At 54.7% G+C, this 21,039-nt stretch overlaps 1 protein-coding gene across 5 annotated transcripts in view; it reads right to left on the bottom strand.

The window, feature by feature from the left end:
- Bcar1 (BCAR1 scaffold protein, Cas family member) overlaps nucleotides 1-17,724 on the bottom strand; it is a 33,944-nt gene extending 16,220 nt beyond the window's left edge. Inside the window, exons 1-2 of one of the 5 annotated variants that reach the window (XM_060391942.1) lie at nucleotides 14,901-14,945; nucleotides 14,063-14,125 (exon numbers count right to left, since the gene is read on the bottom strand). In XM_060391942.1, coding sequence (XP_060247925.1) covers nucleotides 14,063-14,125; nucleotides 14,901-14,930 — 93 coding nt within the window. In that variant the 5' untranslated portion in view covers nucleotides 14,931-14,945. Of the gene's footprint in view, nucleotides 1-5,631; nucleotides 5,759-5,865; nucleotides 6,002-14,062; nucleotides 14,126-14,900; nucleotides 14,946-17,557 lie in introns of those variants that run through there. The other 4 variants (XM_021647572.2, XM_060391943.1, XM_021647571.2 and 1 more) reach the window with 4 other exon arrangements.
- Nucleotides 17,725-21,039: the final 3,315 nt, after the last annotated feature.

The raw sequence follows: 21,039 nt of genomic DNA, 5'->3' as shown, positions 1-21,039 counted from the left end.
TTTGAAATTTTAAAATGAGGTATCAGAATACCACTGAAAATATTCAAGACAACGGGAGTGAATATTTTCTCATTTGCAGAATTTTTCAACTTGTATTTAATAAGTATTTCTTATTTTGAAGTTGAAAAGTATGTTAGAGGGGGAAATCAACCAAACTAAATATGTATGAAAATGTCACTACAAAAAAAAAAAAAAAACATTATTTTGAATGTGAATTTTTTTAAAGGAAAGGAAAAAAAAATACTTTTCCAGGAAAAGAAAATAGTGGGCCAACTCCCAGGCTCTGGGTCAGGCTGGAACAGAGGCAGACAGACAGCTAGAGTGGGTCCAGAGGCCAGAGCTCCGAGAGGAGCAGGCCAGGGTAGGAACTACCTAACAGCCCCCCAGGCTCACAGTCCCCATCCCCAAGCTGCAGACAAGAGAAGCAAATTTCCCAAATATGGTCTGTAGCCTGCCTCCAGGAATTACCAGGCCCACCCTCCCTCAGTGACCCCAGAACATCAAGCCGCCTGGCTGGGTCCCCCAGCCCCTGCCCTGGTGACCACAGGAAGTGCCAGCAGAGTGAGTCACAGGGAAATTCCCTCCAGCCAAGTCAAAGGCGGGTGGAAGTGTAGACAGAAGAGCCCCACTACTGAGTCCCCTCACCTCTTACGATTGCGGCCCAGGGAAGAAGGCTCACAAAGAGGTCCCACTGGGTAGATCTGGGAACACCAGGAGAGAGCAAAAACATGAAGGCAAGAAGGGTCTGTTGCAGGAAAGGTTCAGTGAACAAACCAAGCAAGAGAGGCACTGCCCAGTCCAGGTAAGCCACTTGGCGCTTCTGGCCTCCCAGAGGTGCTAGCTCTACCTAAAGCTTACTGAGTGCCTGCCAAATACGCCTTGGCCAAGTAGGATTGTAACTGTACAGTCAAGGGCAGCTGCAGCCAGGCTGGAAGCACCTCATAGACTAGGCACGTGGCATAAAGAGCCTGGCACCGGGAGTTCCTCTGCCTGTGTCAGCTGGTATGCTCTGGCCCAGAGCCCCTGCAGCAGCCTCTCTTCTGCCTAACCCAAGTCCTAAGTACTGCCAGTGCCTGACCTATCGGCTTTTTTAGCTGGCTAAGCAAAGGCCCTTTCAGCCTCTCTGCCTCCCTAGTTGCTACTCAAGGACACATTGCTCCTTCCCTCTCTCAAGTCACCAGACAACAGCTCAGCCCCAGACCAGGGTCTAGCTCTCTCTCACTGCTCTGTGACCTTGGGTAAGTCCCTGCTCCCCTAAACAACCAGACTGCGGAAGCTAAGACGACACAGCCGGCTTCCTAAAGATAGTGTATACTATACACCTATACTCTTGAGGTCAGGTCAGCGCAAGGTTTACAACTGCCGTGGAGCAGAAAGACAACCACCAATAATTGCCATGCTTAGAAGTGTGGCTCAGGGGCACAACACTTGCCTGGCTTATATGAGGCTCAGGAAAGTAATAATTTGCCAAGATGGGGGAGGGGGAGAACGACAACAGTGGGGTACCAGAAATAATGAAAGATAAGTGTATGCTTTGTTTATGTGACTTCCCCAAGGAAGTACTACTGCAGCTGACTTATTAAGCACATGGGGCAGAGCAAGGGTAAAATCCAAGATGCTGGAGCAGGAGCAAGAATGGAGACTTCTGACCCCAGAGTGGATGCTGGGCAGGCGCTGATTACTGGAGGGTTCCACAGATAACCCCTCTATCATCCCAGGGCCAATAAATGTCATCCGAACAATGGTTTTCCACAGCCAAGTAAGCCCAGGCGGGTAACCGTCCACAGCGGCCTGAGCATTCATGCTGTGGACATGCTTCCAACCACTGAAGCTGGAGAAGCAGTCAGCCTCCACAGCCCATTTTCCCAGTCTCCTTCAGCTGGATAGCTGTATGGCCCATGATATGCTATACATGTTATGTCCCCCAAATGGGCACACCTGGGACTCTGAGGGATGCAGAGCCAGGTTACAACTGTTGTCGAGATGTGTGTGTGTGTGTGTGTGTGTGTGTGTGAGTACAACATAAGGAACTGTATTAAAGGGTCACAGCACTAGGAAGGTTGAAGTTGCCAGTCACATCCAACACCCCATGGAGGCTGCTGCCTGACTTGGCAATTTCTGGCCACCTCATTCTGGGAACCTTCTGTTACATTGTACACCCAGATCAAATAAGACATCACCCCCTCTCCTCCTTCAGGAAGGCCCAAGGTCTATCTGATGGCACACACTTCCCCTTTTGCCGCCTCACAGATTGGCATTTCTTGTCCTATCCCAAGCATGGGAGGCCCAAGTCTGTCTTCAGAAGAAACCGGGGTGCTAGAGCAACAGGCTTGCCACAGAGGTGCCACAGCAAGTGCTTGCTGAGTGAGCAGAGCCAAGGAAAACCCCCAGCCTGATGTCAATGCTCCATTCCGCAGAGCCATGTTGTGCATGGAGCCAAGAGAATGGCCCACAGGCACTGCCTGTTGAGAATGGCTCTCATTGTGTCCTGGGGCCTCTGAAGGTTTTACACTATCAGGGTTTGAGTTAGCCTTGTCATGATATTCATTCTTAGCTCTAGCTGCCGTGTGGGAGTCCTGGAGGTGCTGCGCGATTTCCCAAAGATATGGCAGGGTGCAAGCTGGGGGCTTGGAGGGAGTGTTGAGAGAAGACACCACAGTTTCCTCTCCACAGAGCCTTTAAGCAGTGCCAGCCTTGGCCCACTAACCTTAGGACCCCCTGCATGCAGGCCTAGCTCCATAGAAGGTTCATACTCATTTACACACACAAAAAACTATGTTCTCAGTAGTCCTAAACCAGCTCAAGGTGGGAACCATGGGAATCAGAAAAGGAACTGGGCAACATGGCACAACTAATAGGTTCCTAATGAGAAGAGCAGTGACTTTCCCACCATGATCATCTTCAAAACAACCCCAGCACACCCAGAATTATGTCGATCTTACCTGAAGGAAAATGAAGTTCAGAACGGGCACACTTGTCTCACCCAGGTTTAGAGACAAGACAGGTGTACAGGGGCAAGTCTAGGGCTCTGAGATAAAAGTGGGGCTAGGGATTCATGGGAAATGCTGAGCTTCACAGAAGTCTTAGTTGCACAAGCCTTTCCTACCCTGCCGAGTCCCACCCTCAATGCATACACACAGGCACCCACTCCAAGCACAGAGCCTCACACACAGCAGGCACTGAGGAAACACTGGCTCCCTTCATACCACTGCAAATGTGAGCCAAGTTTATTTCTGGGATATTCTGTTTGCTTGTCCCAGAGAGACCATCCGTTCCCACAATCCACTGCCCCATGGCCAACAGATATAGGCACAGTGAGCGCGTGCCCAAATGGCAGTCATCCTCAACATTTCTCCTCATTCATGCCCAGGCATCCACCTGGAAGAGCATGCAGCCATGGACCTACAAGCTAGGGACCTGGCAGCCTTCCTTGGCCCACTGCAGGAGCCAATGGAGCCCTGAGAGATGGCCCTTCTTCCCTCCCTTCTCTGTGCTAATATCTGGGGTAGAATCCTAAGATAAGCTAGCATGGCAGCACTCTGCCTCAGTATTCCCATGGACAGCTGAGCAGCCAATCCATGTCCCCAGTACGCGGAGAGGGAACAGGAGTATGAGAACTAGCGCTCAACATGGCCTGTGCATGAGCCCCACATTCCAGAGCATCCCAAGGGAGCTACAGCTCTAGTCTTGCCTTCCGCAGGGGTACATTACAGGACAGAGGCAGGGAGGGCATAATGGGTAGCTCCCACTTCACGTCTAACACGCTCAAGCCAGGGCAACGGTCTGGAAAAGGACAGAGGGAAAAACCACCTGCAAAGCATGGCCACTGCCAGGGATTCCCCCACATATACAGATGCTGGCCTTGACTCCAGTAACAACCAATGACTGTGTTCAGGTCCAGCCAAGGAGACCAGGGCAGGTTCCTGCTTCATACCTGCCAAAGTGTCACAGGTACTGTCTTTGGGAGTCTGGGAGGAGGGAAAGAGGCATAAGAAATTCTCCTGCTGTAGAGGATGGCATCTGCAAGCCCCCACCGCTTCCTTTCCGGCCCCGAAATTCTAATAAAGGATCTGTGAAACCATCAGCGGGTTGACTCTAGTTCACCTTTGTGATTCGGTGCCTTAGCAGAGAAGTTTGGTAGAAGGCTGACCGACCCTTCGAAGGGTGCGGTAGTACATGTCTGTAATCCCAGCACTCGAGGAGGCAGAGGCAGGTGGATCTCTGTGAGTTCACGGCCAGACTGGTCTACAAGTGAGTCCAGGACAGCCAGGGCTACACAGAGAAACTCTGCCTCAGGGGGAAAAAAAATAGACTGATCCTTCACTTCAGGGTCCCAGAATAAGGGATCCCCATCCCCGACTCTGTCATCATGGAGGGATCCATATCAGAGCAAAGGACAGGAGGATCTTAGTACAAGGCCTCGGTTTAAGGCCTTCAGGCCTTACGCCCCCTTTGACACTGCCCGGGTACACAACACGATCCCTCCACTCTGTACCACTCCCACAAAGGCCCTTCTGGTGCCTCACCAAGGGAACGTGGAGCCTTGACTCTTCCCAGAGCTCAGAGGCCCAGCCCCATCCTCTGGGTCTGAGACCACCCTGTAACCCCTCCACCCTGGGGAGAAAGGACTACTCAGTATGTCTACTGGAGAATGATCACCACCCACTTCCCATGCCCCAGTATCAATCCTGACTAAGCCTGCCTCTTTTCAAAGGCCTCCCAGACTGAGCAGGTTGGGTTGGGAGAGGAAACAGAGAATAAAGCTGTCCAGGCTTGGGGAAATTTTCTGCTGGGACCCCCTAAAAGAATGGGTGCTAGCACAGGGCCACAGTAGAGCCTGACAGTTCCTCAAGGCCAAGTTCCCTCATCCCAAACAAGGAGTGGGGAGCACAAATGGTACAGTACACAGGGACCAGGTTCTGGGCCCTGAGCTCAAAGGACAGACTGACTCTCACACTGCCTCAGTCTCCACTTACAACCTTCCAGCCAGGGCTGGGAGCAGCAACAGACTCAGGGGCCTTTCTTGTGCAGACAGATTACCCTTGAGACACGGCCCTAACTTCAGTGCCTCGGCCAGATCCAGGGAAATCACACAGCACTCACTCTTCTGCTCAGACACGACCACTAACGGCCAGCAGCTCATTTTCCTCCTCTGACCAAAGGTGACTTTGCAGGCACAACCTGGGACCGCCTTACCCTGACGTGTCTCCACCCAGTTTCCAATGGGTTCCTTCCTTGCTCAGGGCAAAGGGGAGGTGAGTCCTAGTGCCAGGAGGGTGTGCCGGCAGTTCCTCCTCCCTAAAGGCTCCCTTCCCCAAGGCACCACCTGCCTTCTGGCTCCTGATCCTCTAGTCACCCACACCTGCTATTCTGGCCCATCAGCCCTGGCCAGTCACCGTCCAACTCTCCACCCGGATAAAGGAGGGCGTGTCCCCTGGCCCAAGACTATTGGAAACTTTCTCACTTAGCAAGGAACGGACACATGGTCGTGTTGTGAAGGTGACCAAAATCACAGCAAACCCTAGCTCGGGAGCGTCTTTCAGCCTAGACCTTTCTACATCGCAGAGTCGTGAAAATAAGCTGCTGTCCTCCCTGGGATTCTCAACTCCGCAAATGCCCCCAGGTCCTAACCTGTCGCGGCTCGCCACAGCCAGTCTGCAGCCCTCAGCAAATCTCAGCTTCTCGGTCCCTCCGCACACCTCGGACGGTGCCCGGGCCGCCCGAGGACGTCAGGTCCCCGGGGCTGCGGGGGGTCGAGGGCGGACCGACGGAGGGACTCGCTTACCGCCGGGCTGACTGGGCACTCGGCGGGGCCCGCAGGAAGCGTCCTCCTCGCCGCCCGCCCGGCCCCGCGCCCACACTCACCAGGTACTTCATGGTGCTCGCCGGCCGGAGGCCGCACCGCCCGCGTACCGCCCGCCGCCCGCGCCGCACGTCTCGGCGGCGCCTCGGCCGCCCGCCCGCAGCCCGTCCCGCTTCGCTCCGCCCGCCCGGCTCCCGGCATGCCCAGCCTCGCTACCGTTGGCTGCCGCGGGCCCCCATGCAAATGAGCCGCTGGGGTGGGCGGGCCGAGCACGCTGCCGCTCGTTGCGGACCTCCCCGCCTCCCCGCAGCGCCCGCAAAGGTCCTCGAAGACACCGCCTGGCCCTGTGGTTCGGCTTCGGTGCAGCCCCTACTTCCCCTCCACAAGCCGGCCTTTTGCCTTCCGCACCCACAAACACTGGAGTATTCCCACGCGTGCCCGCGGCATCCGATTCAGACCTGAATGCCAGGGCAAAGTGGAGAGAGTATGTCCCAAGAACAATTACTGAAAACAATAGTAGTGCATGATTGTGGACAGGCCTTTCTGTGTAAAGACCCCAGGGACCCGGCGTTCACGGTTCCTCTCGAAGGATCCCAGCAATCGGGAGGCAAGGCAGGAAGCCAGCATGGGCGACAGGGTAAGATCCGGTCTCATAACAGAAAACAGAAAACCCCAGGGTTGGCCAGCTACAGCCTGATCTGCTGTTTTTAATAGGCAGCATCAACTCCTGCCCCGCTGTATTCCTCGACCTTTGGGGGTTCCAGCCTGTCCCCTGAAGCCCAGGGGGCGTGAAGCCGAGGCTATGTCCACTCCACATAGGCCTCTGGGCACCAAGGAAGGAGCCAGAGACTGGCCAACTCGTGCGCCAGTTCTCTACTGAGCTGAGTCCAGACTGGAAGCAGGGTCTCCAAGATCAGGTCACAGCCATGCCCAGGAGACCCCCGGCCCCATTCCTGCGTCAGTCCTGTCCAGACATAAGACTCGTGCCCAGCAATCTTCCTGAAACCTGTTCCAGCTTGTCTGGCTCAGCAAGTCCAAATGTGCACAGTAAGAAGAAAGTCCCCGGGGAAACCAGTGGACAGAGCCTTGGCTCACCTCAGTGGCTCCTTGCTAGGTTGCAGTTCAGTAATCGTCACCCCAAGCAGCAAAATCTGGGTGCCAGAATCTGAACACAGACCGCTGGAAAAACTTAACTTCAGATCACGCTGGACCTTGACCAGTCAGCTGGCCCTGGCCCCTCACTGCACGCTACCAGGCCCTGCTGATGCCGGGAAGCAGTGAGGCAGACCCCACTTCAATTGCGCAGAGTTCTGGTGGACAGCGGGTAACATCCACACATGCTCAAGACCAGCCTCCACGGGACAGGTTCTGGGCAGGCTTTCTCCAGAGCTCCTTCATGAGGGCTGGGTCACAGCAGCCCGGAGTGGCCAGACATCCTCTGAACACCTGGTCAAACCAGATCCCAGGGTCTTAACCCTCCTGAAAAGCTAGACACCTGCATGTCCCCGGGGCTTCTGGCTTAGAAACCAGGGCCAGAGCTCACAGCATGGGGGGTTGGGGGGCTGGTAAGGAGAAATGACCCCCCCCAGTCCTGGAGCACACCTGGAGCATTCCTTCCTGCTGTTCACCATGCACTCTCTCCTACACCCTCCGTCTCCATCCAGCTACTCAGTGGGCCTAGGCCGGTGGGAACGTGCCTGAGCACTTGCCTACTGTGATGGGGTGTAGGGTCCTCAGCCTGTCACTGAGTCTCTACCCTGGAGGGGAGGACCAGGACTCACTGCTAAGCCAGAAGGGCAGGCCTTCAGGTAGGATGTCTCTGCAAGGATGGACAGGAACACAAAAGGCTTGGTCCTCAAAGTGGGTCGCCTCTCTTCCACCCCTGGCCAAGGGAAGGCACCACAGGGAGGCGTGACTAGCTAGGACCTTGGGAAAAGGAGACCCTTCTCTCTCAGAAACAGATTAAAGTGGCACTGGGGATGGGGCTGACGGTATGAGTGTGGAGGTGGGGGAAGGGAACTGGGCTCAGGCATTTCAAAAATTCGCTCCTTTCCCACTTAGCACTCCCCCCCCCAAGCCTGTGAGCCTTGGAATGGCATTTCCGCTTTGGAAACAAGACCCTAGGATTGACACCCCACTGTGCTGGGGCTACCCCTTCCCAAACTATTGGGGAAAGAAGCACCCATTAGGGTGATTATGGCTGGAGTGTATGCAAAAGTGCTGACAGAGACCCTACTATACACAGGAGGCTTCTGTGCTGGCCTGGATACATGTGCTCATTGAGGTAACCCTCCCTTCCCCCACACTGACACAACCTCCACGCTGGCGTGGGACCCATGTGCTCATTTCACGCCCACAGCAGTGTTGCGACACAAACTTTACTGCTAGCTGCACTTCACAGGTGATGAGAGCGACACACAGTTTAGGGGTCCTTGTCTCATTCTGCACAATCTGTGCACAGGAAGGACAGCGCTGACACTCAAGGGAGGAGGATGGTGGAGATGCTAGACCTTAACCCACACTGACTACTCCGCAGTGGAAATAAAGGGAACTTAGGGACAAGGACAATCCAAAGCTAAGGACCTCTGCCACACTCAGGATCCAAAGGGACAGGTGGCTGAGACCCAGACACCTGTTCTTCCCCACAAAAGCAGAACAACCCTGCACTCAGCACCGGGCCAGCGCTCCTCTGCAGTGGACCTGCCCTGATGAAGCGTGCGTGAAATGGGGTGGAGCCTAAGAGATAGCTCTTGCATGAGAAGCCGGCCTGAGAGAAAACCGAGTTTCAATAATATGGGAGGTCAAGTCATGCGTAACCATGCCTGAACACGCGCAGGCACAGGCACACATGAGTACCGCTACCCACAGGCGCGGCACACACAGGCGCAGACACACACAGGCGTACATGTAGAGGAGGGCCTGAAGGAGGGCACCGCTGGAGAAAGACTGCACGGGTAAGGCCAGACAGCTCCCACCCTGCAGGCTAGCTGGCTGTCAGTCAACCCAGGAGTGGCCCGGAGTCTCTCCACCAGGTTGAAGATGAGCTCACGGGCTTCAGGGGGACATACGCAGCCTTTGGGGCACGGAGTGGGCATTTGCACAGCTAGCACAGCAGGCCACCCAACAGCCTATTACTGCTTGTCCTGGACTCGTACTGAGGAGAAAAGCCTGGGAGAGGGTTGGAGCCCACTGGCCTTCTGAACCTCAGAAGCAGTATGGCCTCACAGATGAGCCATCATCCCTGCTTAACACCCTGCAATGTCCACGGTAGCACTCACAACAGCAAAGACAGGGAACGGTATAGTGGGGAGACCCACCTCTAGGGGAATGGCTGGACAAAGCGGCCCTCCAAGGGGACCATGCGGCCGCACGGGGAACCACTTCCAGGTTACACTTCCAAGGTTACACTTCCAGGTTACACAGGCTCATGACTGAGAAGGGTGAGCAGGGCTGGCCTAAAATGCCTTGCGTGTGATAAGGCACGCAGCCGCTCCCCTCCTGAAGCCTGGGCTGGACAGGTCAGCTGATGGCCAGTTCTGGGAGCGGCAGCAGGAAAGGATTTCCTGAGGCCGGAGGTTAGTACTGCAAGCCCCAGGGACAGGAAGACGTGTTGTCCCTGAAGGGCCACAGGGTCTGTTCCCTTCCCTCTGAGAGCCAAGTGTCAAGCTCAAAACCTGGACAAGGCTGCCGGGACCCTGAGGACACAGCCTATCTATCACATTAGTCAATGCTCACCACTCCGGGGACCAGAGAAGAAATACCCCCAGAGGCTCGGAGGGCAGTGCCTCTGCCACTCACACAGCCAGGAAGTGGCGGTAAGTGCCTGTTCAGCAACCTGGGCATGTCTGTATGGGACAGCACCCCAGCACCGCAGCCAGCAGGGCGTGCACCCGTGGGGTGGGTACTGGAGCTGTTAGCCATAAAGAGCTTCCCTGTGTTCCAAGGCTGGAATGACCAATGAGGGCTGACTCTGTAGAATGGTGGGTGGGCCCTACAGCTGGAAGCCAGATTCTTCCTGGTTAGCCATGTTCTTTGTCATCCTTTTGGCAAGTCCCTATAAACCTGGAATACAGAGTCAGGATCAAAGGACATAAGGCAATGCTACCTGTTATGGAAGGACAGAGCCCAGGGGTGAGAAGGATACAAACTGACTTAGGCCTCCCAACAACCCTCCCTGCTCCTCTTCCTCCCTCCAGGTGTGGACAGAAGTGGGTGGGAAGAGCGAACCCCTTTTCACATGTTTCTGCAGCAGTGGCACCTTCAGGGATGAGCTTGTTTCAGACAGGCCTTCCCTCTGGCAGAGGCCTCACTGGGTGCTGGCAGACAAGAGTGGGCTAGGCCTGAGTGCCATTGCTCCATGTGTGGACCAGAGGCTGGGCCTAGTGTGCCCGCTCTTGTCGATACCACTTGGATCTGGCTCTTGCCTCCTCAACATCAGGGAAGAGTTAGACTAGCAGAGGAAACCTGTCAAGGAACAGCAGGGCAAGGGATAGGAACAGATCCCTATCCCTGGAGAGAGCTCAGCTGCCAGTGGCTGCCCGGCTTCTGTCAGCTAGGCTGGGTGGGCAGGGACAGGGTGTGGTCAAGAGACCTCACTAGCTGGGCCATCTGCTCTCCCTCTCCCATAGCAACCAGCAGTTCAGGGAGAGGGGGTGACTTCACATGCCATCTGCTACACGCCCTCAGCAACTTCCACTGAGCACCAGTGCCCACACTCACAGATACCCACAGATGGGCAGAGAACAGGGCTGTCAGCCCTTGGGGCTGGAGTCAGTGATCTGCAGGGCCAGCAGGGTCACAGGCAGCGACCCAGGGACTCCAGGGTATATATACAACCAGACCCTTCCTTGTAAACAAAACAAAATAACAACCAACCAACCAACCAAGCAAACAAACCCCTCACCCCCCAAACCATGGTGATCCCACATGAGCCTACTCAGCCTACACAGCAGGACCCAGCTGCTTCATCTAGACTAAGCTGACATGGACAGGAGCCTATGGTAACCTCAGCAGGTCACTGAACCTCAGCTGGTCATGCACATTGGTGAAGGCAACCATTACCAGCAGCTAGGCCCACCCTCTGGTGCTGATAAGGATGCACACTGGGCTACACCAAGCACAGGGCACTCTGGTGTGTCCGTGCCAGCAGCACGCCCACAACCCATACCACCACACACCAGGTTCCACCCACCAGGAGCCAGGACCCTCTCCTGCATCACCTCGCAAACACAAGTGCACGTCTCTAAGCCCGTTCCCCAACCCAGCCTTCCCTGCTCTCCCTCCTCCCTTTTCAGATGCTCAGAGATTCCCCCAAAACCTCGTTTGAGGATCTGGGTGCAATCCTTCCTTGGAATGCAGCTGCCCCAGATCCACAGGCAAAGCCAGGGGGTGGGGGAAAGCTGGGGCTTCCCTCACACTGCACTGAGGCTGGCTGGTTACGGTATCCACCCATGGTCTGAGCCTCAGAGCCATATCTTACTAGGACACAGCCATGGAAAGAGTCCTCTCCTCAGAGAACTGCAGGAGGTGGCATGAACAGGTCATCACACCTGTCTGTGGTGACAAGGACTCAGGGAGAGCCAAAAAGGTGGTGGGGACTGGGGGGGGGTGTCTATGCAAGGTGTTTGGGAGCTTCTTTGAGGAGGCATGTGAAAAAATGTGTGAATCTTTTGCAAAGGTTCATGATGCAGAAAAAAAAAAAAAAACAGTGAAAACTGATTTAAAAAGAGGGGGCTGGAGAGATGGCTCAGTGGTTAAGAGCACTGTCTGATCTTCCAGAAGACCTGAGTTCAGTTCCCAGCAACTACATGTGGCTCATAACCATCTATGTGATCTCATGCCCTCTTCGGTCACGCAGGCATGCACTCATGTCTACAAATAAATAAATCTTAAAAAAAAAAAAAAAGTACAGGTGAGTGAGCTGCTTGGGAGTGGAAGAGCAGACTCAGGGCCAAGGTGCTATGAGGAGGCTCTTGGCAAGCTGGTTCCAGCTCTGGAAGGGTTAAGTATGCCCTAGACTTGGGCTCTCAGAGCTGCTTGCCAGCAGGAGTACCAAGCAGGAGCGGCTTGGTAGGATGTCTGGGTCAGTCCCAACTGGGGAGGATGGAAAGGACCTGGCAGCTTGTGTCCAGGATTTATCTTCTCTGATCTGCTATCCTTGAAGCCTTCCAGCCAAGACCTTTTTCCCCAGGGACAGAATGAAGCCCTGGGGAAAAAAAAAATCACAGGTGACTCAAAAGCCTGTGATGACTGGGGAAGAGAGAATGCAAACTCTTAAGGCCAGCTGGGAGGGCTGTGAACAGGGAGGACTGTGGTCTAACCACATTCTGAGCAAACAGATCATTTTAGAAGATGCAGTGTTTGAGAGCATGGACAGTTCTCTGGGAATGACCCAAGGTTGCATGATGAGAGATCAGATTTTCTAATACCAACAATATACCAGTGTTCTGATACTTAAAGATTCACATTAAACAAAAGCAAGGGACAGCTATCCATCACCAAGAGGATGGCCTAAGTGCACTGTGGTATGTCCATAAGTAGAATATTATTCAGCAACCAAGAAGGAACAAACTAGGGACACTCCCCACATGGATTGCAGAATGAGAGAACCAAAGAGAATGAACAGGCAGATCCAGGCTGAGTAGTGACTGCCTGATGGGGGCCTGAGAACTTCCTGAGGAGATGATGACATCTCTTATCTTGACGGAGTTCTTCATTATCCCAAGCTTATCTATTGTACATTTAATGCCTGCACATTTCATGACAAGTAAAAGTCTACCTCAGTTCAAAAGTCTCAACAGATAAAAATGAAACAAAGCACAGAAACCCCAAAGCAGGTATAATGATCCTAAACCCACTGGATGGCAGGGTTAAATTTCTATGCCCACTTAGCCTAAGCTTCCTGGAACAGTGTTTCTCTTTCCTCCCTTACTACATAGCTCTGGAGGTTTTGATGAGTCCAGACTATTTCTGTCTTCCACTATAATCTGTTTCAAATCCTTCTTGGAATTTGGCAGGGTTTAATAATAAAATTACTGAAAAGCCCCCTCAGTCTCTAATCTTCCCCCACCCCTCCACCCCGAAAAGAGATTAACTTTAGAGCCTCAACTTGTGACCATCTCTCCTGCCAGAATGGGCGTCCCTCATCCCCTCTGCTGAGGACCTGGCTCGCTCTCTTTGGAGCGCTGAAGACAATGCTGTATCAAACAATGAGTAAGAGCACACAAAGGCAGAGGCCCATGAGGATCCAGGGCATGCTGGGCAAGTCTGACAACCTCAGTTCCATCCCTGAGGCTACATAAAAAGCAGGAGAGAACTGACTCCACAAAGTCACCCTCTGAACTACTCTTACACACTTACACACGTACACACACACACATACACACACGATGACAATGGTGAGAATGATGATGGAAAAAAAAAAAAAAAAGAAATGAAGTCTGGCCAGGAAACAAGGAAAGCAAGAGGCTAAGAGGTAAGCCTGAGGCTGGGGGTTGGAAAAGATCCTTAAGGGCGTAGGTAGGAGGGGCAAAGCTGACTACAAGGAGTGCTAGTGTTCCCCGGGCCCACTCACCCTTCCTCTGCTGTCATTAGCCTCTTAAGGTACTGATTTCCACAGGATGGGGTTGGGGTTCTGCCTGGCTACTTCCACTACTGGACCACGCTGCTGCAGATCACGTCTGAGGACAAGCCTGTGCACCAGTAGCTTTACCCATTCGTGACCCTGTCTATTCCAGATGGCATGACAGCAGAGCACCCAGCTGGCCTGAGGTATGGTGGGGCAGACAAAGGCCCCGTCAGAGGTCACTCAGTTGAAGAAATGAGGACAACGACCTGCCTAAGTTTAAGAGGATGGGATCCCACAGGCTGTGCAGAGCAGGAGAGAGGCCAGGGTCATCTCACCACTAAGGCCTTGGCAGGAACTGAACTGAACCACAAAGAAAAAGCCACCGGAGGGAAACGGTAGACCACAGAAGGTTGTGTAGGGAGGGAGACGGTAGCCCACAGAGGGCTGTGTAGGGTGAGTACGGGGTCCTTGGTTGCACAGCGGCCAGCCAAGGCTGGCAGTGGTGACTCTCAGGGGCAGCACTGCACAGCTTCTCATGGGGAGTTGCAGGCATCCCTCGCTAACTTCCTAAACACTAGGGCTCGCTCAACGCATTTACGGAACACCCTCAAGGAAACTGAAGCATAATGAGGTTCTGTAACTCACTGTAGAATCCAGCATGGTTCCCTCCAGAGCCCTTAGCCCTGACCTACCAAAACATTCCCCCATCCTGAAGCAGCCTCTTCTGATCCCTGCATGGCCTTCGATGAAGTTCCCTGGAAAGAGACTGAGCAGTCTTAAGGTTTCTGTAGTGCCATCATTACCTGCCCTGGCATGGTGGAAGAAAGGGGAGATAAGAGGTGCTCTCCATACCCTCAGCAGGTAGCTGAGCTGGAGCAATGACAGAGAGAGCCTGAGGGGCCAGGTGGTCCTATGAGGCCTGCAGTCCTGTGACAGAATCCACTAACAAGCACATCTTTAAGTACACAATACAGTTGAGGCCGGGAGGTGTCCAGGGGCAGAGCTGTATGGGTGAGCAGGGCTGACCTACCTGGTAAAGTAGGTACAAGGGGTGAGACCAGTTCCAGTAAAGGGAAGGACAAGAAGGACCGAAGTCCAGTACCAGGAGAGGGCCTGGCACGGGGACTGAGCTGAGGACAGTGTTCCTCCCCATCTTCTGTGCCCCTTCCTGTGGGCTGCAACCAGGCCAACTCTCTCAAGTACAGAGGGGCCCTCAGCATCATTCCAGGTTCAATCAAGGGCCTACTGATTTCTCCTGGCTGCTGCTACATTCCTCAAAATTAGACAAACCCTGCTGCCCAGCCACGAGCAAGCTGCCTGGCCTCTGTGAGCCCAGGACGGCTGTCTGCAGGAACAACAGAGAGACTCTGGGCTTGCTCTTCAGCATAGAAAAAAAAAAAAAAAAAGTAAAGCCACAGAAAACTAGCAACAGCTCTCTGGGCTGCAGCCCTGAAATTAGAGTGGCCATGCAGGATGACGGTCATTTTACCACTAGAATGTTGCCAGACCATGGTTCCCACCCTGCCTTACCTCTCGTTGGCCATGTGACTGCGGCCACATATGGTCCTCCCTCAAGCCCTGTCCTGTCCGTGGCCAGCACATAGGACATGCTTACACATGGCAGCATCTGTGTTCCTTGGAAGGGGCCATCCTCCAAGGCAGCTCTTCACCTTCCTGTGACAGGGAAGCCAGGCTCTTGTCACTTGTGAACATGGGTCTGGCCAGCCATGCCCAGAAGGAAGGCAGATGTCAGAGGAAAGTCAGAAAACAAGTGACCAAGCACTGTCCCAGGACCTCTGTTCTCAGCAGAGGAGGAAGAATGAGCCAGCAGTCAGGGCTACTGTGGGGCCTTCCTCCCTCTAGCTCCTATATCCATAGGGATCAAATAACAGAGTTAAGACCCTTAGCACACCTTTCAGACCAGCACTTGGGAGGAGGCAGAGGCAGATGGATTTCTGCGTGAGCTCAAGGCCAGACTGATCTACATAGCAAATTCTAGGCTATTCAGGGCTGTACAATGAGATCTTATCTCAAAAAAAAAAAAAAAAAAAGCAAAGCAGAAACAGAACCCCGTACAGGCCCTGCTTGGGTACCCAGGAAACCACATCAACTCAACCTGGTCTGTCCCATGTTCTCTCCACCATCACCGCCATCTGTAGCGTCTTGTAATTTATGTGGGCCGAAGTGCCTGCGTCAGCTCTATCCAGGAAAAGACTGCCCAAATGAATGGGTGTGCTTAAAACTCAAACGTGTCCCTCTGTACCACATGGCCCAGTCACCATTCTGGGCTCCCTGAGCAGGGAGGGACAGAGCAGGCAGATCTTTCCAGAAGCCTCTACCAGGGATTCTGGAAAATGAAAGCTATTTTCTGCTTCAGAATGCCGCAACCCCACATACTACCAAGGTCCCAGGAGAGAGGGCAGCGGTCTGACAGCCTAGGTACGTGTAGGCCATGGGGAATTACCGAGGGCCAGGGGTTACAGCGAGAGGGAGAGAAGTGACTTGGAATGGACCGTGGTGGGGGCAGAGCCTCATTTTAGTTCTTCAGAGGGATCCTTAGCTATACACGCCCCACCAGACCCCTTGCCCTCTCTAGTTACACTGTGGCACAGCGGAGAGTGAGTACCTGAAAGATGGTAAGGGTCCACGTGCCATGTACGACTCCACGTCCAGAGCTCTGTACTGAGTCTAGACAGTCAAACCAATCCCGGACCTCCCAGCCAGAGGCCTCTCCAGAGGGGCACACCCTGTTCACTACTGCCCTGGAGACCCTGGTCCTCCAGCGTTCTCAGCGGGTCTGTCTTGTTTCTCTGACTGGTGCCCATGGGGGTGGAGCTGGGCTGGTGCCCTATGCCCTAAGCCAGACAAAATCCTGAGCTTTGCAGAACAGCCGAGCAGAACAAGAGGGGCTTGGCAGGCTTTCTCTGTCTCGTCCTCGAGATGAGGCAATTATGCTTTGAACCAGAAGAGATGGGGGTGGGGGCGCCCATCAGCACAGCCTGGAAGCCCTAATTTTTTCATCTGTAACTCAGCATTACCGCTTCTGGGGGCGGGTAGGAGCTGGGATCTTTAATTTTGTAATAACAATGGTTTGCACACATAGAACCCTCTCTTCTCCAGGAATCTCCATGCCCTGTGGTGGTTAATTAAGAGGCCATTTGCCCTGCCAGGAAGCTTCAACTATGTGCACTATAGAGAGAACCCGGTCCCCAAGTGGATGAAGAGCAGTTTCAGACAGGCTAGGCAAAGGCTCTGGCCCCTTGCCCCTTCCTGTCACTGGGCGAAATCCCTGACTCAGCTGGGCAATCACGGCTGCAGACCATTACTCCAGCGCAGACAGGATGAAGGTGTGGCCTCACACCTCTGTCTGTCTGACTGTAAAGTGGGCTGGAGCCGCGTACCTGAGTCCATCACCCTGGTGGCCACAATCACTGGCCACGTCAGGAGGAGAGACCCAAGGCCCAAGTGTTAAGCCCTGGACCAAGGGCTGCTCAAGTCTGTCTAATGGGTTGGGAAGATAGGATGCTAAGCAAAGAGGGGAGGGAATCCCCTACAGAATGGAGATGCTGGTCAACGGGCCCCAGGCTTCCACTGGCCAACAAAACTTCCCACAAAGTGAGTGTATAAACCAGAGGGAGGGGAGGGAGGCTGTTTCCATCAGCCAGCCAAGCCAAGCACTCTGGGGTAAGGGTGTCTCCGGGGACGGCACAGACCCCGCCCCACGCCTGGCCATCCCGGTGGGGATCCGAGAGCACAATAGGGTAGCAATCCCAGGGAGTTTTCTGGGGAGCAGCACAGCCCTCCCACCCTTCACCCGGCCCAGCTGACCCGGCCATGGGTTTCCAGGGAGTGACAGAGCCCTCTTCTCGGTAGGCCTGGCCACTCTGGTAGGAGGTCGGAGGGGGGAGGGCGGGAAGCGCAGACCCCACCATGCCCCCCAGTCCCAGGGGCTCTCAAGAGGCCCACAAACAGCTCCTGCCCAACCCAGCCGTCCCGGGGAGCTCCCCGTGGGGCCGGCACGGGCCCCCGTCTCTCCTGGAAGAAGCTGGAAAAGCAGGGTCAGAGAGCCGGCTAGGGGGCGGCGCCCCCACCATGTTTCCCACGTCGGCCGGAGAAGCACCTCCGGAGACCCCCGGTGGCCCAGGCCTGCAGCGGGGGGCGCGGGGTCTCGGGCGGTCAGCACTCACCGGCACGGTCATCTTGGCCGCCGCCCCCGAAGCCCTGCGGCAGCGGCGCGGGCTAGCTCGGGGCTCGGTGGGCCCGCGCCGCTCACAGCCCCCCGGCGCGGGGTCCCGGCGCTCTCCGCTGCCCGCCGGCTGCTCTCCGCCACCGGACGGTCCGGCCGCTCCCCCCGCGCCGCGCATGCGTCGCCCGCGCCGCCCCTCCCCCTCCCGCCTGCTCCACTGCCGGCCGCGTTAAAGGCGAGGAGACCCGGGACCCCGGCATTTTTCTGTCGGCACAACCGAGCAGGGAGGCCGGGTTCCCACACCTTGCCTGTCCTTCCAAAGGCCACCTCCATATTCACTGTTAGGAAATCCCATCCGGCCCGCCCACCCGGTTGGTTCTGTGGCCCAGGACCCCCACCCCCACGCAGCACGTCCCTCGGTGCGGGTCCGAAGGCTCCTACGTCCCTAGTCTGGGACCAGATAAGCTAGACACTCGGTCTGGCTGAAGGCGATCTTAGACGAGGCAGAATTGCTCTGCCCTCCCCCCCACACCATCCACAGGGAGCTCCAGACTCCCGGGAGGCAGCTTGACTTAACCTTGGGCCCCCCTGAAAGCAAATCCGGAGTGGTTTTTAGGGAAGGTCCCACAGTGGGGCCCCTGACCGAGGCTGGAAGATAGGCAGGCCTTCGGGGGTCTGAGCTTCCTCCTCCCGCCTGCTAATCACCCCTCATCTCTTGAGCTGTTTCACAGCTAGCCGGCGAGGAAATTTCTAGTATATCTAGTGATATACAAGGTTGAGGTGGTGGCAGCTGCTCCCCTCCTCGCCCCCTTCTTTCCCTCCTCCTCCTCCTTGTCTGGTTTGTTTGTGTGTGTGTTTGTGCACCCGTGTATGTACACCATGTACCTGCCTGCTGCTCAGAGGCCGGAAGAGGGCATGTGGTGCCCTGGAACTGGAGTTACAGACACTGTCAGCAGCCATGTGGGTGCCGGGAATGAAACCTAGGTCCTCTGCAAGAGCCAAGAGCTCTTAACCTAACGGCCGAGGCGGCTCTCCAGTCCCAGGGACAAGCTTTTTTGTCTTCCAAATAGACAACGGTTGGAAGCCCAAGTGGTTGGCGGAAGAGGCGAGCGTGGGTCTTTGACTTCCTCAGAGGCTCGGAGGTGGCCCCAGATCCTCCAGCTTTTCCCCACTGAGGGTCGTCGGGCAACCTTAGTCCCCTCAGCCCCCTGGTAGATTCTGAGAAGGAACCCAGCAATGAGAACAGACATTTGAGAAAGGGGAACATCAGGACGCACCAGCCTCAGGTCCTAGTTCTAGGACCGAGGAGGGGGTCCTTCTCTGCTTTGTATAGGGTCGCCCCCGGCCTCTTGAGAAGTGTTCCCAGCAAGGTATTGCTAGAAGAGGGCAGACAAGGCCACAGCAACCAGAGGGATGCCTGGGCCGACAGCTGCCATCTCCTCAAAGGCCATTCTGTGTGCGTCTGGCACACGGCCCTACCCGTGCCCACCCGCCCGCGCCCAGCTGGCACCCGGGCTTCTGAGCTGAGAGCAGCAGCTCAGCCTGGCGCCCGGGCTCCAGGCCACACGCGCCCGAGGTCTGGAAGCCCCACCCCTCGAGTTCAGGCTCCGCCTCCCTCCCTTTTCCTTTGCCCTGGCTGGGAAGTGCGCAGGCTTTTAGCTCCTCTCCTGTTTATTCTAGGTGTCCAGGCCAGAAGTCGGCGAGCAGTGGGTAAAATAATCCTCCCACACTGCAGGGGTTCAGGGAAACGGGGACTCGGGATAGCGCGTGTGGGGCCGGGCTTCGGAAGCCAGCTAGTCCTTGCCTCCAGCGTGGCGCGTAGCGAACTCAACAGGGAGAAGGCTCCCTGGCAGATCCCTTCTTTGCTTCTGGCAGAGATCAGGGACTTGGATGTGGGGTGTGAGGCAGCCAGAGGAGGCTCCCTCGGGAATCTGACTGTCCTGTATCCCCAGAGGCCATGGCTGCTCTTCCCTCACTAAGCTTTGCAGACAAATGATTCCAGAATGACTCACCAAGTTCTTCAGAGAATAGCCTGTGGGGATGTCCAGACCAGAAGCAGCTGGGCTGCCTGACTAAGGCGCCACGTTCTCGAGAAGGTCCTTGAGGGCTGACCAGGACCCCAGGGGAGGGCACTCCCTCTGGACTACAAGGAGGAGGTAACATACCCAGGTGTCCAGACACTTCTGTTTCCTGGGCCTTTCCACATCCCTAGGGACTGTGGGCTGGGAGGTGGCTTCTTCCCCTCCCACCCTTGGCCAGGAACCTCTGTGGCCAAAAGAAGCCTCTGGCCCAAGAGAATGCAACCAGTCTTTGAGGGCCCTTTTCAGACACTATGTGACAATTTTACCTTAGCAAAGTACTTTTGTCTACCATTAGCAAACCTGTATCGCATATTATTATAAACAGAAGTCCACACTGTTCAGATTGATCCCCCTGTCCTTTTCGGTTCTAGGACCCCATTCAGGATCCTAGATCATACTTGTCATGTTTTCCAAGTCCTCCAGGCTGTGACAACTTTTGACACTTCTTGTTTTGATGACCCAGAAATTTTTGAGGTGTGCTGGTCTTGGAGTTGATAGAATGCCCCTCCTTTCGTACTCATTTGACATTCTTCTCATGATTACTTTAGGGGTCACAGTCTTGATGGGGAAACTACAGAGGTAAAATGCCATTCTTATTACGTCCTATCAAGGGCACATACCGTCAGCATGGCTCACTGCTGTTGATAGTAGACTCTGATCTCCTGACGGAGGCGGTGCTTGCTGGTTCCACCAGTGTTTGGAAGGAAGCCAGAGTGCACAGAGCTTTCCTGAGGAGCGGCGGGTGTGTGCTCTGCCTCCTTTCGGAGTTCCCATTTGAGTTTACTTCCATATGAGAGAATGTACCTCCTCACTTACATATTTCAATCACTTATTTTATCATGTGGGCCCATGAGTTGCTTGAGACAGGGTCTTTTGTATCTTGGGCTGGCCCTGAACTTGCTATGTAGCCAAGGATGACCTTGAACACCTGACTGTCCTGCTGCCACCTCCCACGTGCTGGTGCAGCTGTACCACTCTAACCATCTTGTGTCTCTTCTCTTGCTTCTCTATTATTAATTCTGGGACCTCAGGTTCCAGGAGAATAGCAAGTGCTGTTAACCACTGCATCTCTCCTGCTCCTATTTTTTTAAATTTCTCTTGGATTCATTTATTATTTATGCTGGGTGTTTTTTGTTTTGTTTTGCAGTAAACTTTTTTGTTTGTTTGTTTGTGTTCGAGATAGGGTTTCTCTGTGTAGCCTTGGCTGTCCAGGACTCCCTTTGTAGACCAGGTGGCCTTGAATTCACAGTGATCTGCCTGCCTCTGCCTCCCTGAGTGCTGGGTTTAAAGGTGTTCACCACCACGCCAGGCTGGCAGTAGACACTTTTTAAATTATGGCAAAATATAAATAACCCAAAATAACCCATTTTCATCAGTGTTTGTGCTTCCGTTGAACTCATCT

Source organism: Meriones unguiculatus, chromosome 10 (assembly GCF_030254825.1).
Source record: "Meriones unguiculatus strain TT.TT164.6M chromosome 10, Bangor_MerUng_6.1, whole genome shotgun sequence".
Taxonomy (NCBI): domain Eukaryota; kingdom Metazoa; phylum Chordata; class Mammalia; order Rodentia; family Muridae; genus Meriones; species Meriones unguiculatus.
Note: the sequence above shows the minus strand (reverse complement) of the source record. Positions and strands in the feature narration are given on the sequence as shown.